Source organism: Mastigoproctus giganteus, chromosome 3, assembly GCF_048544385.1.
Source record: "Mastigoproctus giganteus isolate SK-2022 chromosome 3, ASM4854438v1, whole genome shotgun sequence".
Lineage (NCBI taxonomy): Eukaryota > Metazoa > Arthropoda > Arachnida > Uropygi > Thelyphonidae > Mastigoproctus > Mastigoproctus giganteus.
The window spans coordinates 161,718,259-161,736,138 of NC_143577.1; the positions used below are offsets into that span (position 1 = coordinate 161,718,259).

General features: G+C 37.4%; 1 protein-coding gene across 1 annotated transcript in view; it reads right to left on the reverse strand.

Moving 5' to 3' along the window:
- The window catches only part of LOC150088371 (phospholipid-transporting ATPase ABCA3-like), a 335,787-nt gene that overhangs the window by 46,058 nt on the left and 271,849 nt on the right, over positions 1–17,880 (reverse strand). Inside the window, exon 15 of the mRNA XM_090370138.1 lies at positions 1,067–1,240. Coding sequence (XP_090226264.1) covers positions 1,067–1,240 — 174 coding nt within the window. The remainder of the gene's footprint in view (positions 1–1,066; positions 1,241–17,880) is intronic.

Consider the following 17,880-nt stretch of genomic DNA (forward strand, 5'->3'; position numbering starts at 1 on the left):
TGAATGGAACAAAGGGGTGCTCTTACGAAGAAAGGCTTAAGTTTTGCAAATTACAGTGTTTGGAGACTAGGTACCAGCGAGGTGATCTGATAGAGGTGTCCTTGAATGGTTTGAGCATGCTTAATGCTGATGGGATTCTTCCTCTCGCTCAGAATAATCACCTGAGAGGGCATAAATTCAAATTGAGGAAAGACAGATGTAGGATAGACGTGCGGAAATTTGCTTTTAGCCAGTGGGTGGTTGGTTGGTGGAACAGACTTCCATCCCTTGTCATGGAAGTTGATAGCCTAAATAAGTTTAAGGCTCAGCTGGACAGGTATTTTGAACGAACAGAGGGGTGAAGTGGAAGTGGTTTTTTTTTTTTTGGCTGATGCTGCATAAGCTTGCTTTCTTGCATCAAATGCCTCTACTAATGCTAATGCTAATACTGTATTCAAGTATGGCGATCTCATCTGAAAAAGAAGACAGTGAGCTTCTTGAAAGGGTCCAAAGATGGGCAACTCGAACGGTGAGATTGGCAGAAGGATAACCGTATTAAGCAGTGAATGTGTTAAACTGCTTCTTATTACCTATGATACATTACAAAACTTACAACAGAGAAATAAAAATGGTGTTATTTTATGCTCTGTACAAACTAAAATAATATAAAGAATGACATTTTGCAGTCTGTTGCCAACTTTATACTAACAGCATTTTGCAATGTGCATTCTCAACATCTTTGTGAATACAATCATACTACAAAATTTTGTAAACAATGCTTACAATTCTTATACAAACAAAAAAATGGAGTATCATTTTTGCAAATTTTATTCAAATGTATATATATATATAAAAAAAAGAGCATGCTATTTTTGAAAAAAAATCTGTGTGATGTCGCTTTGTAATTAGCCAGATTCCAAAAACCATTGAAGGTCTGTGTAATCAATTATATTATGGTTTCTTTTATAAATGGCTTCATTAAAATACTGAATTATATTTTAATCCTTTTCAGATTTTCCCAGAAACTAAAAAAATTGGCTTTCAAGTTGGGACTATAGTAACTATATATATTATTAAAATTTCTTACTTGTGTGTACTTAGCACCATAGCTGCTTTACTAATTTCTCTAACAGCAACTAATGCATTCCACAATTTTCTCCTGGCTTTTGGGTCAACACCTGATGTAGGTTCATCCAAAAAGATAACAGAAGGAGAACCAATTAATGCTATGGCTAGGGATAACTTCCGTTTTGTACCACCACTGAAATAAAAAATAAACACAATACCTGCCTTTTTTAGACATGCAAAATCTATACAGTTAGCAATTGCTGATATTAAATGACTACAATATTTAACAAAGACAAACATGTTTTAATGATATCAGAAAAGACAGATCTTGAATTTAATTCAAGATCTGTACATTCTTTGCACTTATATTGCTGTTTTATTGTTTATCTCTCTCTATCTCTCTCTCTCTCTCTCTCTCTCTCTCTCTCTCTCTCTCTCTCTCTCTCTCTCTTGCATTTAAAGTAGTTTAGTCATACTTTTATTTTATTATTGGTAGTAGCAAAATGATGCAAGGTGGCAAGCTTATACAGTATCAGCTATAAAAAATAAAATTACTTGTTTCATTTGAAAAATTCTAGTAACGCTTCTATTTAAGTGTATCCATCCCTGTAAAAACAGTCTCTCCAGGGCCGAATTGATTGACAAGGCTTTCAACGTGTATTGTGTCTGGGCAGGATTGCAGACATTTTCAAATTTAATCCCAACCTGTGACTTTTCCCCAACATTGCCCTGAACTTGTTAATTAAATCCTCAGATCTCCTGATCTTAATATCATACCTACAACAATACACCTTTCATACCCTTAAAAGATGCTATCTGCTCTTTTAAGACATCATCTATTTTTTCCCCAGGCAGTCATACCCTGTTCCTTTTTATCTTCAAGAGGGGAGCAAGTTCCCCTCCTCTGCTTGATTCAAGCAAATAGTTATGCATGTAGGGACTTTTATGTTGAGATCTTTTATACACAAGATATAAAAGTATTAACTTTGCCAAAATTGTCTCTGAAAGCCTATGTAAGCCCTAGGCTAAGCAAATAATGTGAATGTTTGGATAGAAGACTTATGATTATCATTCCCTGAAGTGAAACTGTGTTTCAATTCAGGGAATGAGTGAGCTTGAAAATTCTAATAAATATGATAATAACATTCTTTATTATCATAATTACTGGTTTCACTGGTTTATTTTTGTTTGATATTTTATAATTGAACTTATAGAATCATAATTAATAGAATGCTATTTCCAATTCAATCAACACACAAAAAATTAAAATAAAGGCGCTTTACAGGTGCCACGTGAGCATATTTCTTATTTGTTCCATTTAGGGTGCAATTTATAAAAGGCTTAATGTTCGGATAATGGGATCAAAAACTTCAGAAGAATACTATTGTTTTGCTAATCGGCTCTAACTTACAAAGCTGTAAGTTAGAGCTGATTAGTGAAACAATAGGTTTAGTGACACATCCAGTTTGTTGAATTTGGGTATACCTAGAAAGCCTGAGGCATACAATTTATATTATTCATTTTCAATTTTATACTGGGTTAAACCATGTTTTTAAAGGCAATTAACCTTCCTTCCTTTCTAAGGCCTTTAGTGAATTCTAAAATACAGGCTCGTATACTCTAAAACGTTTAATGCTTTTTCATAATAGGAAGAGTGATCCAAACTACAGTCCTCCTACCGTTTTCAGCAGGCAAGATTACCAGATCCCTGTCTGCTTTAAATTGCCATTAGGCGAAATCATTTTGGTTTTAGAAAGATCGACTTGCTTGGGGGGGGGGCATTATAATGACAGAAGTTCTTAATTTTGACTCTATCTGCTGCACACTGCAGTACACCCATATCAAGACAACAAGAGATTGACTGTGTAAAGTACAATCTCTACAAATGTGCCTTTCCTGAAATGGTACTGGATAGGTTCACTCCCCACCCACATCTCATGCACTAAAAATCCTGTACCATTGGCAACAGCTTTCATTATCTTCTGTCTAGGCCTTTCCAGTGTTATCAAATGGATTTGAGAGTAAAAGATATCCAGTGTATTGAATGAATTTTGCAAGAAAAAGGTCTCCAGTGTATCGAATTTCCACTGCACAACATATTTTCAGTGGTTTCACAGGTAAAACCAATCCCTGCTGCTATTCATGCTGAGTAATTTACCATAGAGACTGCACTGACTGCAATAAACGTTATTCATAGATGAGAATTTTGCAAGAGGAGGGTGTTTCCACTATCAAATTTCCACTTCACAATGTATTTTCAGTGGTTTCACAGGTAAAACCACACCCTACTGCTATTAATGCAGAGTGATTTATTGTAGCAACTGCACTGACTGCAATAAATGTTATGTGGAACAAACTAAAAGCCATCTACGAGACTTCATAGATGAGTGTTTAATTTCTATTGTTGAGAGAGAGATGTTCAGGAATTACTCCATATTACTATTGCCAACTTCACCGGTTTTAATCATGACTTAGGACTTCACATCTATCTCATTTTTGAGAAATTCATAAGCCAGAAGGTTAGCAGATGGTGTCATAGTATGTTGCACAAGTGGTTATGGGCCTCATGATCATTCATCGTACTCTGGTATTGTTTAAGACTTAAACTGCCCTGACTGCAATGAATGTTACATGGAGCAAACTAATGGCATCTGCGACACTACATAGATGAGCATTTAACTTCTATTCATAAGGAGGGTGCTCAGGAATTGCTCTACATTATTATGCCATCCCACTTACTTTAGCTGTGACTTAGGATTTCATATCAACCTCATTTTTGAGCAGTTCATAAGCCTGATGGATAGCAGGTGGCATCAGAGGACAAGTAGTACAAGTTGTACAAGTAGTTACATGCCATACGATCCTCCTATATTGCTCTGGTACCGCTTAAAAACAAAGTTATTCCTTTGTTTTTAAGCAGTACCATTCCTTCGTTATTCCTCATGTATTGCTTAAAAACAAAGTTTTTACATCGTTGTGATCTTGCTTTTACTTTATTAGGTGCATTAGTATATACACTGTGTTCAAAGAAAGTGCATCATCCCTTAAAATTGTAATTGTTGTCCGAATAACTTAAGTATATGGCAATATTTCTTGCAGATTGCATCAGATAAGACTGACATGCATAGGTGATGATGTAATATTGCATCAGATATATAAGCATGCTCTGCAAGAGTTGCAGTCATTCTTTGCTTGTGTCAGGATGGCGAGTTACGTGCAGTTGATGCCACAAAGAAAGAAAGAGTGCTATTGTTGTTTTATGTGAGAAAGGATGTTCTTTCCATCATATTGCTTATAGAGTGTCTTGTAATCAGTCGACAGTAAGTAGATTTCTTACTCAAGAATACTCATTCTGCTGATAGGAAAAAAAAGTCTGTCTGCATGTAATAACTGAACTCCCAGTACTATCTTCTCTGGAATAATTTCTTGGAAACTTTTTGAAAAGCCTGAAAATATTCCTCAAGCTTAATTAATTGAGCCTCATTCTGAGGCCCAAAAATTCATTCTAAGATCCAAGTACTCATGACAATAATATAAAATATGAATCCATGTCTCCAGAGCTGTGCAGTGACACTGCATCCTTTCCGAAACACCCAGATGATTCAGTGAACTCGAGGAAAGAACATTAGAAGGCTAATAGACTATTGACATGAATTCTGCATAAAAGTTAAAGATGTTGAAATAAACAGTGTAATTTACCTGCTAGTTAATGATAATCGTTTTCCTTTGTAAACAGGCTAATCTTATTGGACAATTTATGTAGTTACTTATGACCATATTATTTGTCTTCAACTCATGATGACTTCATAAGATAAGTGGCTCCTTGCACCACGTTTAGTCTTATTCATGTCATATGGCTCATTGTGCCATTTGCTTGTCCTGTGGTTCCTTGTGCCACAATTTATATTTCTGTACATCGTATGAATCTGTATATTATTTGTATATCGTATGAATCGGTATATTATCTATACATCGTATGAATCGGTATATTATCTGTATATCGTATGAATCGGTATATTATCTGTATATCATATGAATCTGTATATAATATATATGTATATAGTGAAGTTGCCAGTTTCACAGAGTTCCCAAAGAATGATGGATCATCATCGTAGTTCAGTAAGAATCTTTTTCCATACAACAAAAAGTCATGCTTAATAATGTCAAAGTTTTTTACAAGAAGAAAACCGCTTTGAGGTACTTAACATTAGTAGAGGCATATGATGCAAGAAAGCAAGCTTATTCAGCATCAGCCAAAAAAAAAAAAAAAAAAACACAACCACTACTCCCATTTCACCCCTCCGTTCGTTTGAAATACCTGTCCAGCTGAGCCTTAAATTTGTTTAGGCTATCAACTTCAACAACAAGTGATGGAAGTCTATTCCACAAACCAACTGCCCGCTGGCTAAAGGCAAATTTCCGCACATCTATCCGACATCCGTCCTTCCTCAATTTGAATTTATGCCCTCTCAGGTGATTATTCTGAGCAAGAGGAAGAATCCCATCGGCATTGAGAATGCTCAAGCCATTCAAAGCCTTATACACCTCTATCAGATCACCTCGCCGATGCCTAGTCTCCAGACTCTGTAATTTGCAAAACTTAAGCCTTTCTTCGTAAGAGCAACCCTTTGTTCCATTCACTTATCTTGTTGCCCTTCTCTGTACTCGTTCCAGCAGCTCTACATCCTTCTTGAAAGGAGGCCTCCAGACCTGTATACAGTACTCAAGGTGTGGGCTGACCAATGCCTTATACAAGGGAATAATCACATCCCTATCCCTGCTAGAAAAATTCCTGTATATCATTGACAAGACACCATGAGCTACTCTTGCAGCTCGTCTGCACTGCTCAGAGAACTTCATATCTGCCTGCACAATTACCCCCAGGTCCTTTTCATTCTCTACCACTGTCAGCGTAGTACCACAGAGTTGATACGTTGATCTGGGGTTACTGTTTCCCATATGTAGTACTTTACATTTGTCAATGTTAAACTTCATTTGCCACCTTTCAGCCCATCTGCTCAACCTTTCCAGATCCTGTTGCAGCAGCATAGCATCAGTAGTGTCCTTAACAACCCTGCCAACCTTTGTATAGTCTGCAAACTTGGACATTAAGCTTGATATACCATCATCAATATCATTTATAAATACAGAAAACAACAATGGACCCAACACTGAACCCTGAGGAACTCCACTAATAACATTAGTCCACGTTGAGCAGTGTACATTGATTACCACTCTCTGTCTTCTGTCACTCAATCATCCCTTTATCCATAGCAGCAATTTGCCTCCAATGCCACACTGCTCCAATTTGTGCAGCAGTCTTCCATGCGCAACAGTATCAAAAGCCTTTCTAAGATCCAAATATATAATATCAAAGTTATTCCCTGCATCCAGTTCTTTTGTGACTACATCATAGTATCCAATCAAATTGGTCAGACAAGACCTGCCCTTAGCAAAACCATGCTGTGTCTGATCTATAACTGAATTCTTGTCTAGATGATCCTGCAGTGCTTCTTTAACCAGTGTCTCCATTAATTTTCCTGGAACTGAAGTTAAACTAACAGGTCTATAATTACTTGTGTCAGCCTTTGATCCTCCTTTGTGAATTGGGGTTACATTTTCACATCTCCAGTCTATGGGTACCTCCCCTGAGTCCAAAGAAACTCTCATAATTATGGCTAGGGGTTTGCTTACTTCCTCTGCTGCCTCCTTTAACATAACTGGATAGATCCCATCCACCCCGGGTGCCTTTTTTATGTTTATCCTCAACAATTTCTCCTCCACTTTCCTCTCAGTTATTAGAGAATCAACTAGCTCACTGCCAATGTTTACTTCACCTACGACATTCCCCTTCCTGAATAACTCCTCATGGGTGAATGTAGATGCAAAATACTCATTTAGATTGTTAGCCACCTGAGCAGGATCCTCAACTGTTGAACCATCAACATCCAGTGGACCAATCTGATTCATCCCTTTCCTTCTTGAGTTTAAATAGGTAAAGAACTCTTTTCTGTTTTTCTTTGCATCCTTTGCCAAGGATTTCTCATAATCTGCCTTTGCCTGCCTAATCTCCTTTGTGACTTGGTTACAGACCAACTTATATCTATCATAGGCTTCCATGTCACCCATTAATTTGTATGTATCCCATGCATTTTTCTTCTCTGCCATATGTCTCATTAGTTCATCTGACAACCATTTAGGCCTGAACCTTGAACAATATTTCTTGGTTGGTATGTAAAGCCTGGTAGCTTCCGAGATTAGTTCCTTGAATGCTTCCCATTTTGAATTTGCTGTTGGTAACATCATCATCAGTTGGTCCCACTGTATAGAATTTAAATACTGTATCAGCCCATCATAGTCGCCTTTACGAAAGCAAAAACCCTTCCCTTTACCTCTGATGGTAGTTACCTCCTTGAGTAAATCCCACTTCAGCACACTATGATCACTGCCACCTAGTGGTTCCTTTATCTGCAGATTCTTAATGCATGAAGAATCACAACTGATAATCAGATCAAGAGTATTACTCCCTCTAGTTGCCTCCCGAACATGCTGGTGTAGAAAACAATCATCCAATAAATCCACAAAAGCCTTGCTAGTGTGTGAATGACCACCCCACAAATTCCAGTCAATATCTGGGAAATTAAAATCCACCATTTTAAGACTCTGATTTACTGGCCCATTCTATTTCCCTGTACAGTATCTTATTATACTCATCAGAGTCATTAGGCCTATAGCACACTCCTACACTCAATTTTGATTTATCTATGCTTATGTCACACCAAACTGACTCGACACTGCCCTGTCCATCGATGTCGACTGCCTTCACTTCCTTGGATTTTATGTGTTTCTTAACTAATAGCATAACCCCTCCTCCCTTCCTATCCTGTCTATCCTTTCTGTAGACGTTGTACTCCCGAAATTCCAGTTCTGCATTCCTTATATCTGTGTGACACCACGTCTCTGATATCCCAACAATATCTGCCTTTGATGTTTTGAGCAATACCTCAAATTCATCAAATTTATTTACTAAACTCCTAGCATTGGTGTACACGCAAGTATACATGCACCTGTTTCTATTCTTAGCTACCCTAACAGAACCCATGTGTTTACTTGTACCGCAATGACTTCCAGCAGTCTCTGAAATATCCTGCAACTTGTTTTTCAGGCTTCTGCTCATTCCAATTGAAGCAGTGCAAGAATCTCTTTCACTTCTGCCAGTGGCTACTGTTAATCTATTAGTCTTTGTCTCCCCCAAAGATAGCAGTTTTCTGACCCATCTAACACTGCCTCAATAGCATCAGCAAATATTCTTGCACCCTTTCTATTTAAGTGTATCCCATCCCTGTAGAAGCAATCTCTCCTGTTAACAAGTACAGTCCAGGCTGAAAAAAATTCTACCCCTTGAGCCTTGCACAATCTTTCCAGGGCCGAATTGATCGACAAGGCTCTCATCATATACTCCCTCCTATCGTGTCTGGGCAGAATTGCAGACACTTTCAAATTCAACCCTATTTCACGGCTTTTTTTCAACAGTGACCTGTACTTGTTAAGTAATTCCGCTGGTCTCCTACTCTTAATATCATTAGTGCCAACGTGTACAACTATATCACCTTTTGTGCCCTTAAAAGATTATATCCGCTCTACAACGTCATCAACCTTTTCCCCTGGCAGACATACTTCGATGTTTCTTTGCTCAGATAAGACTTTATATAAGTTGTCTGATTCAATCATGTTCTGATTAATTACATTAGCGTTACATGTTAACGGCAAAACACTAGATCTAACGGCACCTCCGTAGCCAGGTGGGCAGGAGCTGCAGTGCGTAGCACACACACGTCTTGATTAGACCGGGGTTCGAGCCCGTGCCCACCAAATACAGAGGATGCGGAAAGGTCAGGGAATGACCACCGCATATCCCCGGAGCAATATGGCCTTAGTTGCTAATGCTCCTAAAAACCAAATAACAATAACAACAATAAGTAGATCTAACAATACTTCCAATGGCCATAGCACAACACCGAGAAATAACATATTTGGAATTAAAAGACTATCGAATTTCCCTGATGCCACATTCCTCAGATGATATGCGAATGTTCAGAGATTTTAATTGTATAAAACTTTATATCTTCAGTAATTTTTTCACATTCTTTCTGATCATTGTTATTATCGACTCATAAAAAATCATTTTTGTTAAGCACAACTTTGTCTGTTTGTTATTTGGTTTTTAGGAGCATTAGCAACTAAGGCCATATTGCTCCGGGAATATGCGGTGATCATTCCCAACTTTGTCAGTAACATTTTGCACATCTTTATAAAGAGGATTGTTATTAACCATCCAGTTCAAAGCATTATTCATTCTCTCTTTTGAAACATCAAATTCTCTTATAATGTTGAGATTCTCAAGCTCTTCTGTTACTATGAGACCTGAAGATTCCGATGATCATGGAAACATATTTGGCAGGTTCTCTGTTAACTTCAAAAATATCTTGCACAAACAGAACAGCTTGTCCTTTAAATTCATACTGTGCAAATATGCCACTGTACTTGATAATTTTCACAAATGGAATGATTCATGAAAGTAATCTCTGCTCATATTGTGACAACACTATGATTTCCCAAAGAATATCTCCTGGATATAAATTGTTCCAGTAACCTTTCGATAACCACCTTCAGGTGGTTATCAAAGTTTTCCATGCAAATGGGACTTGCATCGATGACAGAGAATTAATGAATTCTTTTGTAAGATTTTTACAGGAAGATAATCTGGAGCTTTATGAGATTCGAGGGGACAGTTACTTGATTTGGATAGCACCTTTTCATGACTATACCACACACCTGATCTGCAAACACATTTTCCTTAAAAAATGTTCTATTTGGTACGAATCTCCAAGTGTTTGATTAAAATGTGATTCGTTGTCTGTACATTGTCATTTATTGCGAGAATTTGGTGTTTCTGTATGCCTATGTTTCCTTTGTGATTCATGGTTGTTTAACCTAAGTGCATCACAAGTCATTAGATTCTTCTGAAATCCGTTGCACTTTCTTCTCATGATATTTTTTCCCTGCTTTTTTTAACCGATGCTTATGTTGAGTTGTTGTTTTGTTTCACCATGATTTACTGCAAATGGAATTTAAGCATGTAAAGAAATGCATCGAAATTAGGAATCATCAAAGGGACTAGAAAGGTTTTGAATGTTGAGAAATTAATTATTTTCATATTTGTATTGTATATTCTTTAGAAAATATTTTCTGATTAATTAGAGTTTAAAATTCTTATAATTAAGCTTTTGTAAGAGAAAACTGTTAGGGGGCATACAGTCTTCTCTTACAAAAGCTTAATTGAAATTATTCTAATGAGGATGTATTGCTTCTTCAAAGAATTTGCAGAATGTGTCCGTCAGTTATTCTGAAATTTCGTGTCCATTACAGCTTTCCATTATCACTTTTCCTATACCTAAACATTATATTTACATTTTATTTAATTTATTTTTATTATTTTTTATGAATAGAAATTTTCAAACATTTTTTATAAATAAAATATGATTGAAAATTTATGTGAAAAGATTTTTGCCAACAAAAAATCTTTACACAATGCAAGGATAGATGATAAAATCTTGCATGCTTTATATGTATATTACATGCATACAACCATGTAAAGCAGATAGCTGATATGAGGCATGTAATAGCTGCACAGTGGACCATGCGATGGATTAACTCAAATTTAATTGGAAACATTATTATATCAAAAGAGATTGTTTACAAAATTACACCCTTCTAAACAAATAAGAAGTGGGGAAAGGGTCCGAAATCTGGGTCAGGTATAAATCCAGGTAGCTGATATATGACATGCAATGGCTGCACGGTGCAAAACTTGATAGATTTAGCTCAAATTTGGATAGTAGTAGTAGTAGTAGTAGTAGTGGCATGTGATGCAAGAAAGTAAATGTATGAGCTTACGCAGCATCAGCCAAAAAAAAAAAAAAAAAAATCACACCATTCCCTCCAAATGCCTGTCCAGTTCCTCCTTAAATTTATTCAACCTATCAACTTCCACAACGACAGATGGAAGTTTGTTCCAGCAATTAACCACGAGCTGGCTAAAGGCAAATTTCCGCACATCTATTCTACATCTGTCCTTTCATAATTTGAATTTATGCCTCCTTAGGTTCGTAATCTGAACAAGTGGAAGGATCCCATCAGAATTCAGCGTGCTGAACCCATTCAAGGCCTTATACACCTCAATCAGATCACCGCGCAGGTGCCTAGACTCCAGCCACTGCAATTTGCAGAGCTTAAGCCTCTCTTGATAAGAGGATCCCTTCATTCCCCTCACCAATCTTGTTGCCCTTCTCTGTACACGCTCAAGTAAATCTACATCCTTCCTAAAATGAGGCCTTCAGACCTGTACGCAGTACTCAAGGCGTGGCCTGACCATTGCCTTATACAGAGGGATAATCACCTCCTTTTCCCTGCTAGCAAAATTCCTATATATCATTGACAAAACCCCATGACCTGCCCTGGCAGCCTGTCTGCATTGCTCAGAAAACTTCATATCTGCCTGCACAATTACTCCCAGGTCTTTTTCATTTTCTACCACCTTACGTGTAGTACCACACAGTTGGTACATTTCTCTGGGGTTACTTCTACCCATATGCAGTACTTTGCATTTGTCAAGGTTAAACTTCAGTTGCCACTTCTTAGCCCATCTGCCCAAATTATCTAGATCCTGCTGCAGTAGCACACTGCCATTACTGTCATTAACAACCCTGCCAACCTTTGTATCATCTGCAAACTTCGACATTAAGCCTGATATACCTTCATCAATATCATTGATAAATATACAAAACAACAGTGGACCTAGCACCGAACCCTGTGGGACACCACTAATAACATTAGTCCAAGAAGAGCAGCACCCATTGATTACCACCCTCTGTCTTCTCGCACTTAACCATTCTTTTATCCATTGTAGCAACTTACCCTTAATACCATTCTGCTCCAATTTGTACAATAGTCTTCCATGCGCAACAGTGTCCAAAGCTTTCCTGAAATCCAAATATATGATATCAAAATTATTTTTTGCATCCAGTTCCTTTGTAACCACATCATAATATCCTATCAAATTTGTCAGACAAGACTTTCCCTTAACAAACCCATGCTGTGTCTGAATTATTGCTGCAGTCCTGTCTAGATGATCCTGCAATGCATCTTTAACCAGCGACTCCATTATTTTACCCGGAACAGAAGTTAAACTAACTGGTTTGTAATTACTCGTGTCACCCTTCGATCCCCCTTTGTGAATTGGGGATACATTTGCACATCTCCAGTCCGTGGGAACCTCCCCTGAGTCCAAGGATGCTCTCATAATTATGGCTAAGGGTTTGCTTAGTTGCTTTGCCGCCTCCTTTAATATAACTGGATAGATCCCATCCACCCCAGGTGCTTTTCTTACGTTTAACTTCAACAATTTCTCTTCCACTTTGCTCTCAGTTATTACAAAATCATTAAGTATCCTGCTATAATTTGATAACCTTCTGCCATTTTCAAACCTTAATAATTCCTCATGTGTGAATGTAGATGCAAAATACTCATTCAGTTTGTTTGCTATCTGAGCAGGATCATCAAAAGTCGAACCATCGATGTCAAGTGGACCAATCAGATTCATCCCCTTCCTTTTAGAGTTTATATAAGTAAAGAAATCCTTGCTGTTTTTCTTAGCATCTTTTGCCAAGGATTTCTCGTAATCTGCCTTCGCCTGCCGAACCTCCTTTGTGACCTGATTACAGATTAACTTATATCTGCCAGCTTCTGAGTCGCTTGATAATTTATATGCATCCCATGCATTTTTTTTCTCTGTTATGAGTCTCATTAGTTTATTTGACAACCATTTAGGCCTAAACCTTGAACAATATTTCTTAATAGGTATGAAACTTTTAGTAGCTTCCACGATTAATTCCTTGAATGCTTCCCACTTAGAATTTACTGTTGGTAACATCGTCAGTTGATCCCACTGTACAGAATTTAAAAACTGTCGGAGACCACTGTACTCGCCTTTACAGAAGCAAAAACCCTTTCCTTTACCCCTGACGGTAATTAAATCTTTAAGTAAATCCCACGTCAGTACACTGTGATCACTGCCACCTAGTGGTTCTTGTATCTGCAAATTCCTAATACATGAATGATCACTGCTGATAACCAGATCAAGAGTATTACTTTCTCTGGTTGCCTCTCGAACATGCTGCTGCAGAAAACAATCATCCAATAAATCCACAAAAGTCTGACTAGTGTGTGAGCGCCCAACCCACAAGTTCCAGTCAATATCTGGGAAGTTAAAATCCCCCATTATAAGACATTCCGATTTACTAGCCCACTCTATTTCTCTGTACAAATGTTCATTGTACTCATTAGGCCTATAACACACTCCTACTCTTATTTTTGCTTTCGCAGTGCTTATGTCACACCAAACTGACTCAACAGTGCACTGTTCATCTATATCAACTGGATACACTTCTTTTGATTTTATGTTTTTCTTTATTAACAGCATAACACCTCCTCACTTCCTATCCTGTCTATCCTTTCTGTACACATTGTACTGCCCAAATTCCAGTTTGGCATTCCTTATATCTGTGTGACACCACGTCTCCGATATCCCAACAATATCCGCCTTTGATGTCTTGACCAACACTTCAAATTCATCAAATTTATTCACTATACTTCTAGCATTCGTATACATGCACCTATTCTTATTCTTAGTTACCCTAACACATTCCATATACCCACCTGTTTCTTGATGACTGCCATCCGTCCCTGAAATCCCCAACACCCCTCGCTCCAGGTCGCTACTTATTCTAATAGAAGTTGTGCAAGAATCACCTTCACCTCTGCCTACGGCTACTGTTAAATTATTAGTCCTTGTATCCCCCCAAGCTATCAGTTTTCCGACCCACCCAACACTGCCTCACTAGCATCAGCAAATATTCTTGCACCCTTTCTATTTAAGTGTATCCCATCCCTGTAGAAGCAGTCTCTCCTGTTAACAAGTACAGTCCAGGCTGAAAAAAATTCTATCCCTTGAGCCTTGTATAATCTTTCCAGGGCCGAATTGATCGACAAGGCTCTCATCATATACTCCCTCCTATCATGTCTGGGCAGAATTGCAGACACTTTCAAATTCAACCCTAATTCACAGCTTTTTTTCATCAGTGACCTGTACTTGTTAAGTAATTCTGCCGGTCTCCTACTCTTAATTTTGTGCCCCTAAAAGATGATATCTGCTCTACAACGTCATCAACCTTTGCCCCTGGCAGACATACCCTGGTCCTGTTCCACCTATCCTTTTTACAAAGCATGTTTCCCATTTCCCTGACAATAGAGTCACCAACTACTAGTTCCTGTGGGACCAGCGCATTCTGCCTTGGGGGTTGCCGCTGTGTTGCGTGATGACCAAGTGCAAGCTCTGGCGTTGATGTGGGCAACGCCAGAGCTTGTCAAAATATAGAATGCATTATCACACAAATTAGGAATATGTACAAAGTTTCAGCCTTCTATCTCTATTGGACGTGACTAAAAAAGTGATTGGCAGATTTGATGACAGAGGCATGAGCAAATATAAGGTATATAATGAGATATAAAACAGGACTGAGTTTTTGAAGGATCGAAGTTAACAAAATTAAAGAGTGAAATTAACTAGATTATCTTTGCCCCACTGGAGAATTACTTGGAGACCAGCATTTAAGGAATTTGTGGTAGATATTTGAGAAACTGAAGCTATTTGTGAAGAGCAGGGTTTCTCAAACAGAAAGATGGAATATAATGTGCTATTGTAAGGAAAACTCTGTAGAGATGGTGTCCAGTCAGTAGTAGAAGGTCATTAATATACAAGAGGGAAAAGAGTGAGAGAAAGAACTGAACCTTGGGAAACACCAGCATTAGTGGAAAAGTCAGAAGACAGAGCCATCTACCATCACCAGCAGAGAGAGAGAGAGAGAGAGAGAGAGAGAGAGAGAGAGAGAGAGAGAGAGAGAGAGAGAGAGTGTGCACGCTGGATATCCAATTGCAAGAAACAGTCAACAATCCATAATATGGAAGCCATTAGAAAACCTTCATACAGTAGATGTCAAAATAACAGCACATTGAGATCAGATGTATACATACAGCACACATCTTGCAGTGCCGAAAAAAAGAAAACGGCAAGTCACGTGATTACTGTATTTGTTTACAGTTGCCATTTTCAAAGTGAATTCTGTACTGATATCACAGATTATACTGCTGTTTTACATTTATTTTAAATTAAAAACCCTCACAATGGATTTTTTAATTTAAAAACCCATTGTGAATAACTCATAATAAATCTCATATATAGAAGAAAAGAAGAACAACATTAAAGCTTAGTGACAAACTTGATACAGTCGATTCCGGTTATTTGGGACACATCAGGACTAGTGCATTTTGGCCCGATTAAGCGGCTGCCCAATTATCCGAAGTTTCACGTAAATAGTTAAAAATACAATGTACTCCCCTCGCCCTTTACAATTGGTTCACTGTTCAATCACGTTACGATGGAGTCACCATTTAAAGTACCGATCACTATACGATGTGTAATAATCGCCGGTCATTGTGATCACGTTTGTGAATTGAATTTTAATTCTATTAAACAGTGATTGTAATTAGCGAAAATAGGAGGAATATTATCCATAGGCTATAAAAGTAACGATATATTAAGTACAAATTTACCCTTTATTACCTTACCAATTAAAAAATTAAATGATACGTGAAATTCAGAAGAATATACGTGATAATTGAAATAATTAATACGTACTGTAATATGTACATACTAACTAAACTAGTTGACATTTCTGTTCAATGTCATTTGTGGTGGGGGTTAATATTTAAAACAGTAAAAAGCTAAGCAATCAATAACAAAGAACACCGCACACACACACAAATTGCAAGTAACACGATATGCACAAGTGAGAAGTAACAAATTCCGAAGCTTTAAAAATAGGAATGAAGAGAAGAGCCTGAAAATTATTTTTTTTTTATATGATTGAAGATTCCATAGAAGTGTAAACACATTTCACCATAATAACCCACAGAATTCCAGCTGTCTGTATTATCGCAAATTCAATAAGATCGAGTTTACTATCAGTTTATGATAGATTTCAATAACACAAAAGCCCAATAAACAGGTGACTGCTAATTGTTTTTATTGTTTTATGGTTGTGACCTCCAGAAATTCGGCCGAACTACGTGGTACGGTTGGGGACAATCGTAGGGTAATCTTCAGTGCTGCGGTCTTCTGCCCCGATTAAACGCCATTTTGTCCCAATTAAGCGAAGTAAATCCTGGCTATTTTCTCGATTGGGTTCTGTTTTTTAAGATTTGCCCCATATAAACGGCTGCCCCGATTAACCGGTGGCCCAAATAACCGGAATCCACTGTATATCCAAACTATTACATTAGGGTCACCCGGAATGTTAATTCATATACCCATATGTATTGTGTCTGTAAATTGCGTGTGTTCTCTCCTCAATTTTCCTATTTTTCTGGATGAAAAACCACAGTTTCTGGGGGAAAAACCTTGCTATCTATGCCTGAGACCCACTAACTCAGCCACGGAATGAAAAAAGCTTATAAAAGTTCCTTGTGTCATCAACGGGATTCAAACCTGGGCCTTTTCCAGTCAGTGTGGGAAGGATAGTGACGATACCACTGTGCTATGCGTACAGACTAAACTTGAGATAATAAAGAAAATAGAATGGGGTAGTAGTGTATTAATGCCAAAATATAACATTGGATTGTCAACGTGTTTTATAATTTTTTTATGTGCAGTTAATAAAATTGCATTCTTAATCTCTCTATTTCTTAGTTGGCCTCATTATTTCTGCATTAAATACATTAAAAATGAAACTTTCTAGCTAATGGAAAAAATTGAAATAACAGCATCTTGAATCCCCCAAGGTGCTGTTATTTCGAAAGTCTACCGTACCAAGCATAATTAAAACTCTTAGAAATGCCAAGAGCAACTGCCTGAGTTTCACCAAACTTTTCCATTGAATTTGTCCATAGATAGATTTGTTTTTTTTTTTTTTTTGTTTGGTTTTGATTTTATTGGAGCATTAGCTACTAAGGCTATAATGCGCCAAGACCAGCCATAGATAGATAACCTTAGCCAATATACTACATGGATCAATACTTATGGAATCCATACTGGCGATCACTGATCAGATGGAGCTTTCAATATCATTTTGAAAGTTTTTAATTTGCAGTATTCCACATAAGTGGAAATTGGAAGGAAGTTGTTTACCAAGATCATCAATACAAGAGTTAGATGGAGCAATATGGCCTTAGTTGCTAATGCTCCTAAAAACCAAATAACAACAACAACAAGAGTTAGAAGAAAAGTAGGATGCTAGTAAATTGTCTTTATTTTTACTAAAGGGGCAATAGAACCATCAGGTTTTAAAAGAAGTGGAAGTATAGATGGGCAAAGTCCTGGTCAACAGCTTTGTCAAGAGACCGGAATGCTCAACTAACATATGGACAAGAAAACAAGTTCTTTACTTTTAGCCTCTTCAAAATCTAGTTCTGATTAATTAATCCAATAGATTTTCAGGTGGATTGTGGAGTAAAGGATTTCAAACCTTGTAGGGTAATAATTTATTATTCTAATAATAATTATAATAATTTATTATTCTTGTAGAATAAAAAATTATTTTCACTGACATGATCTGAGCCAACAATGACATCAGAAGTTTTAAAACAGTAATCCAACCTAGGAAAAGAAGAACAGAAATCTGCAGATCATTCCATTTTGCATTCTTGTAATGCCAAACA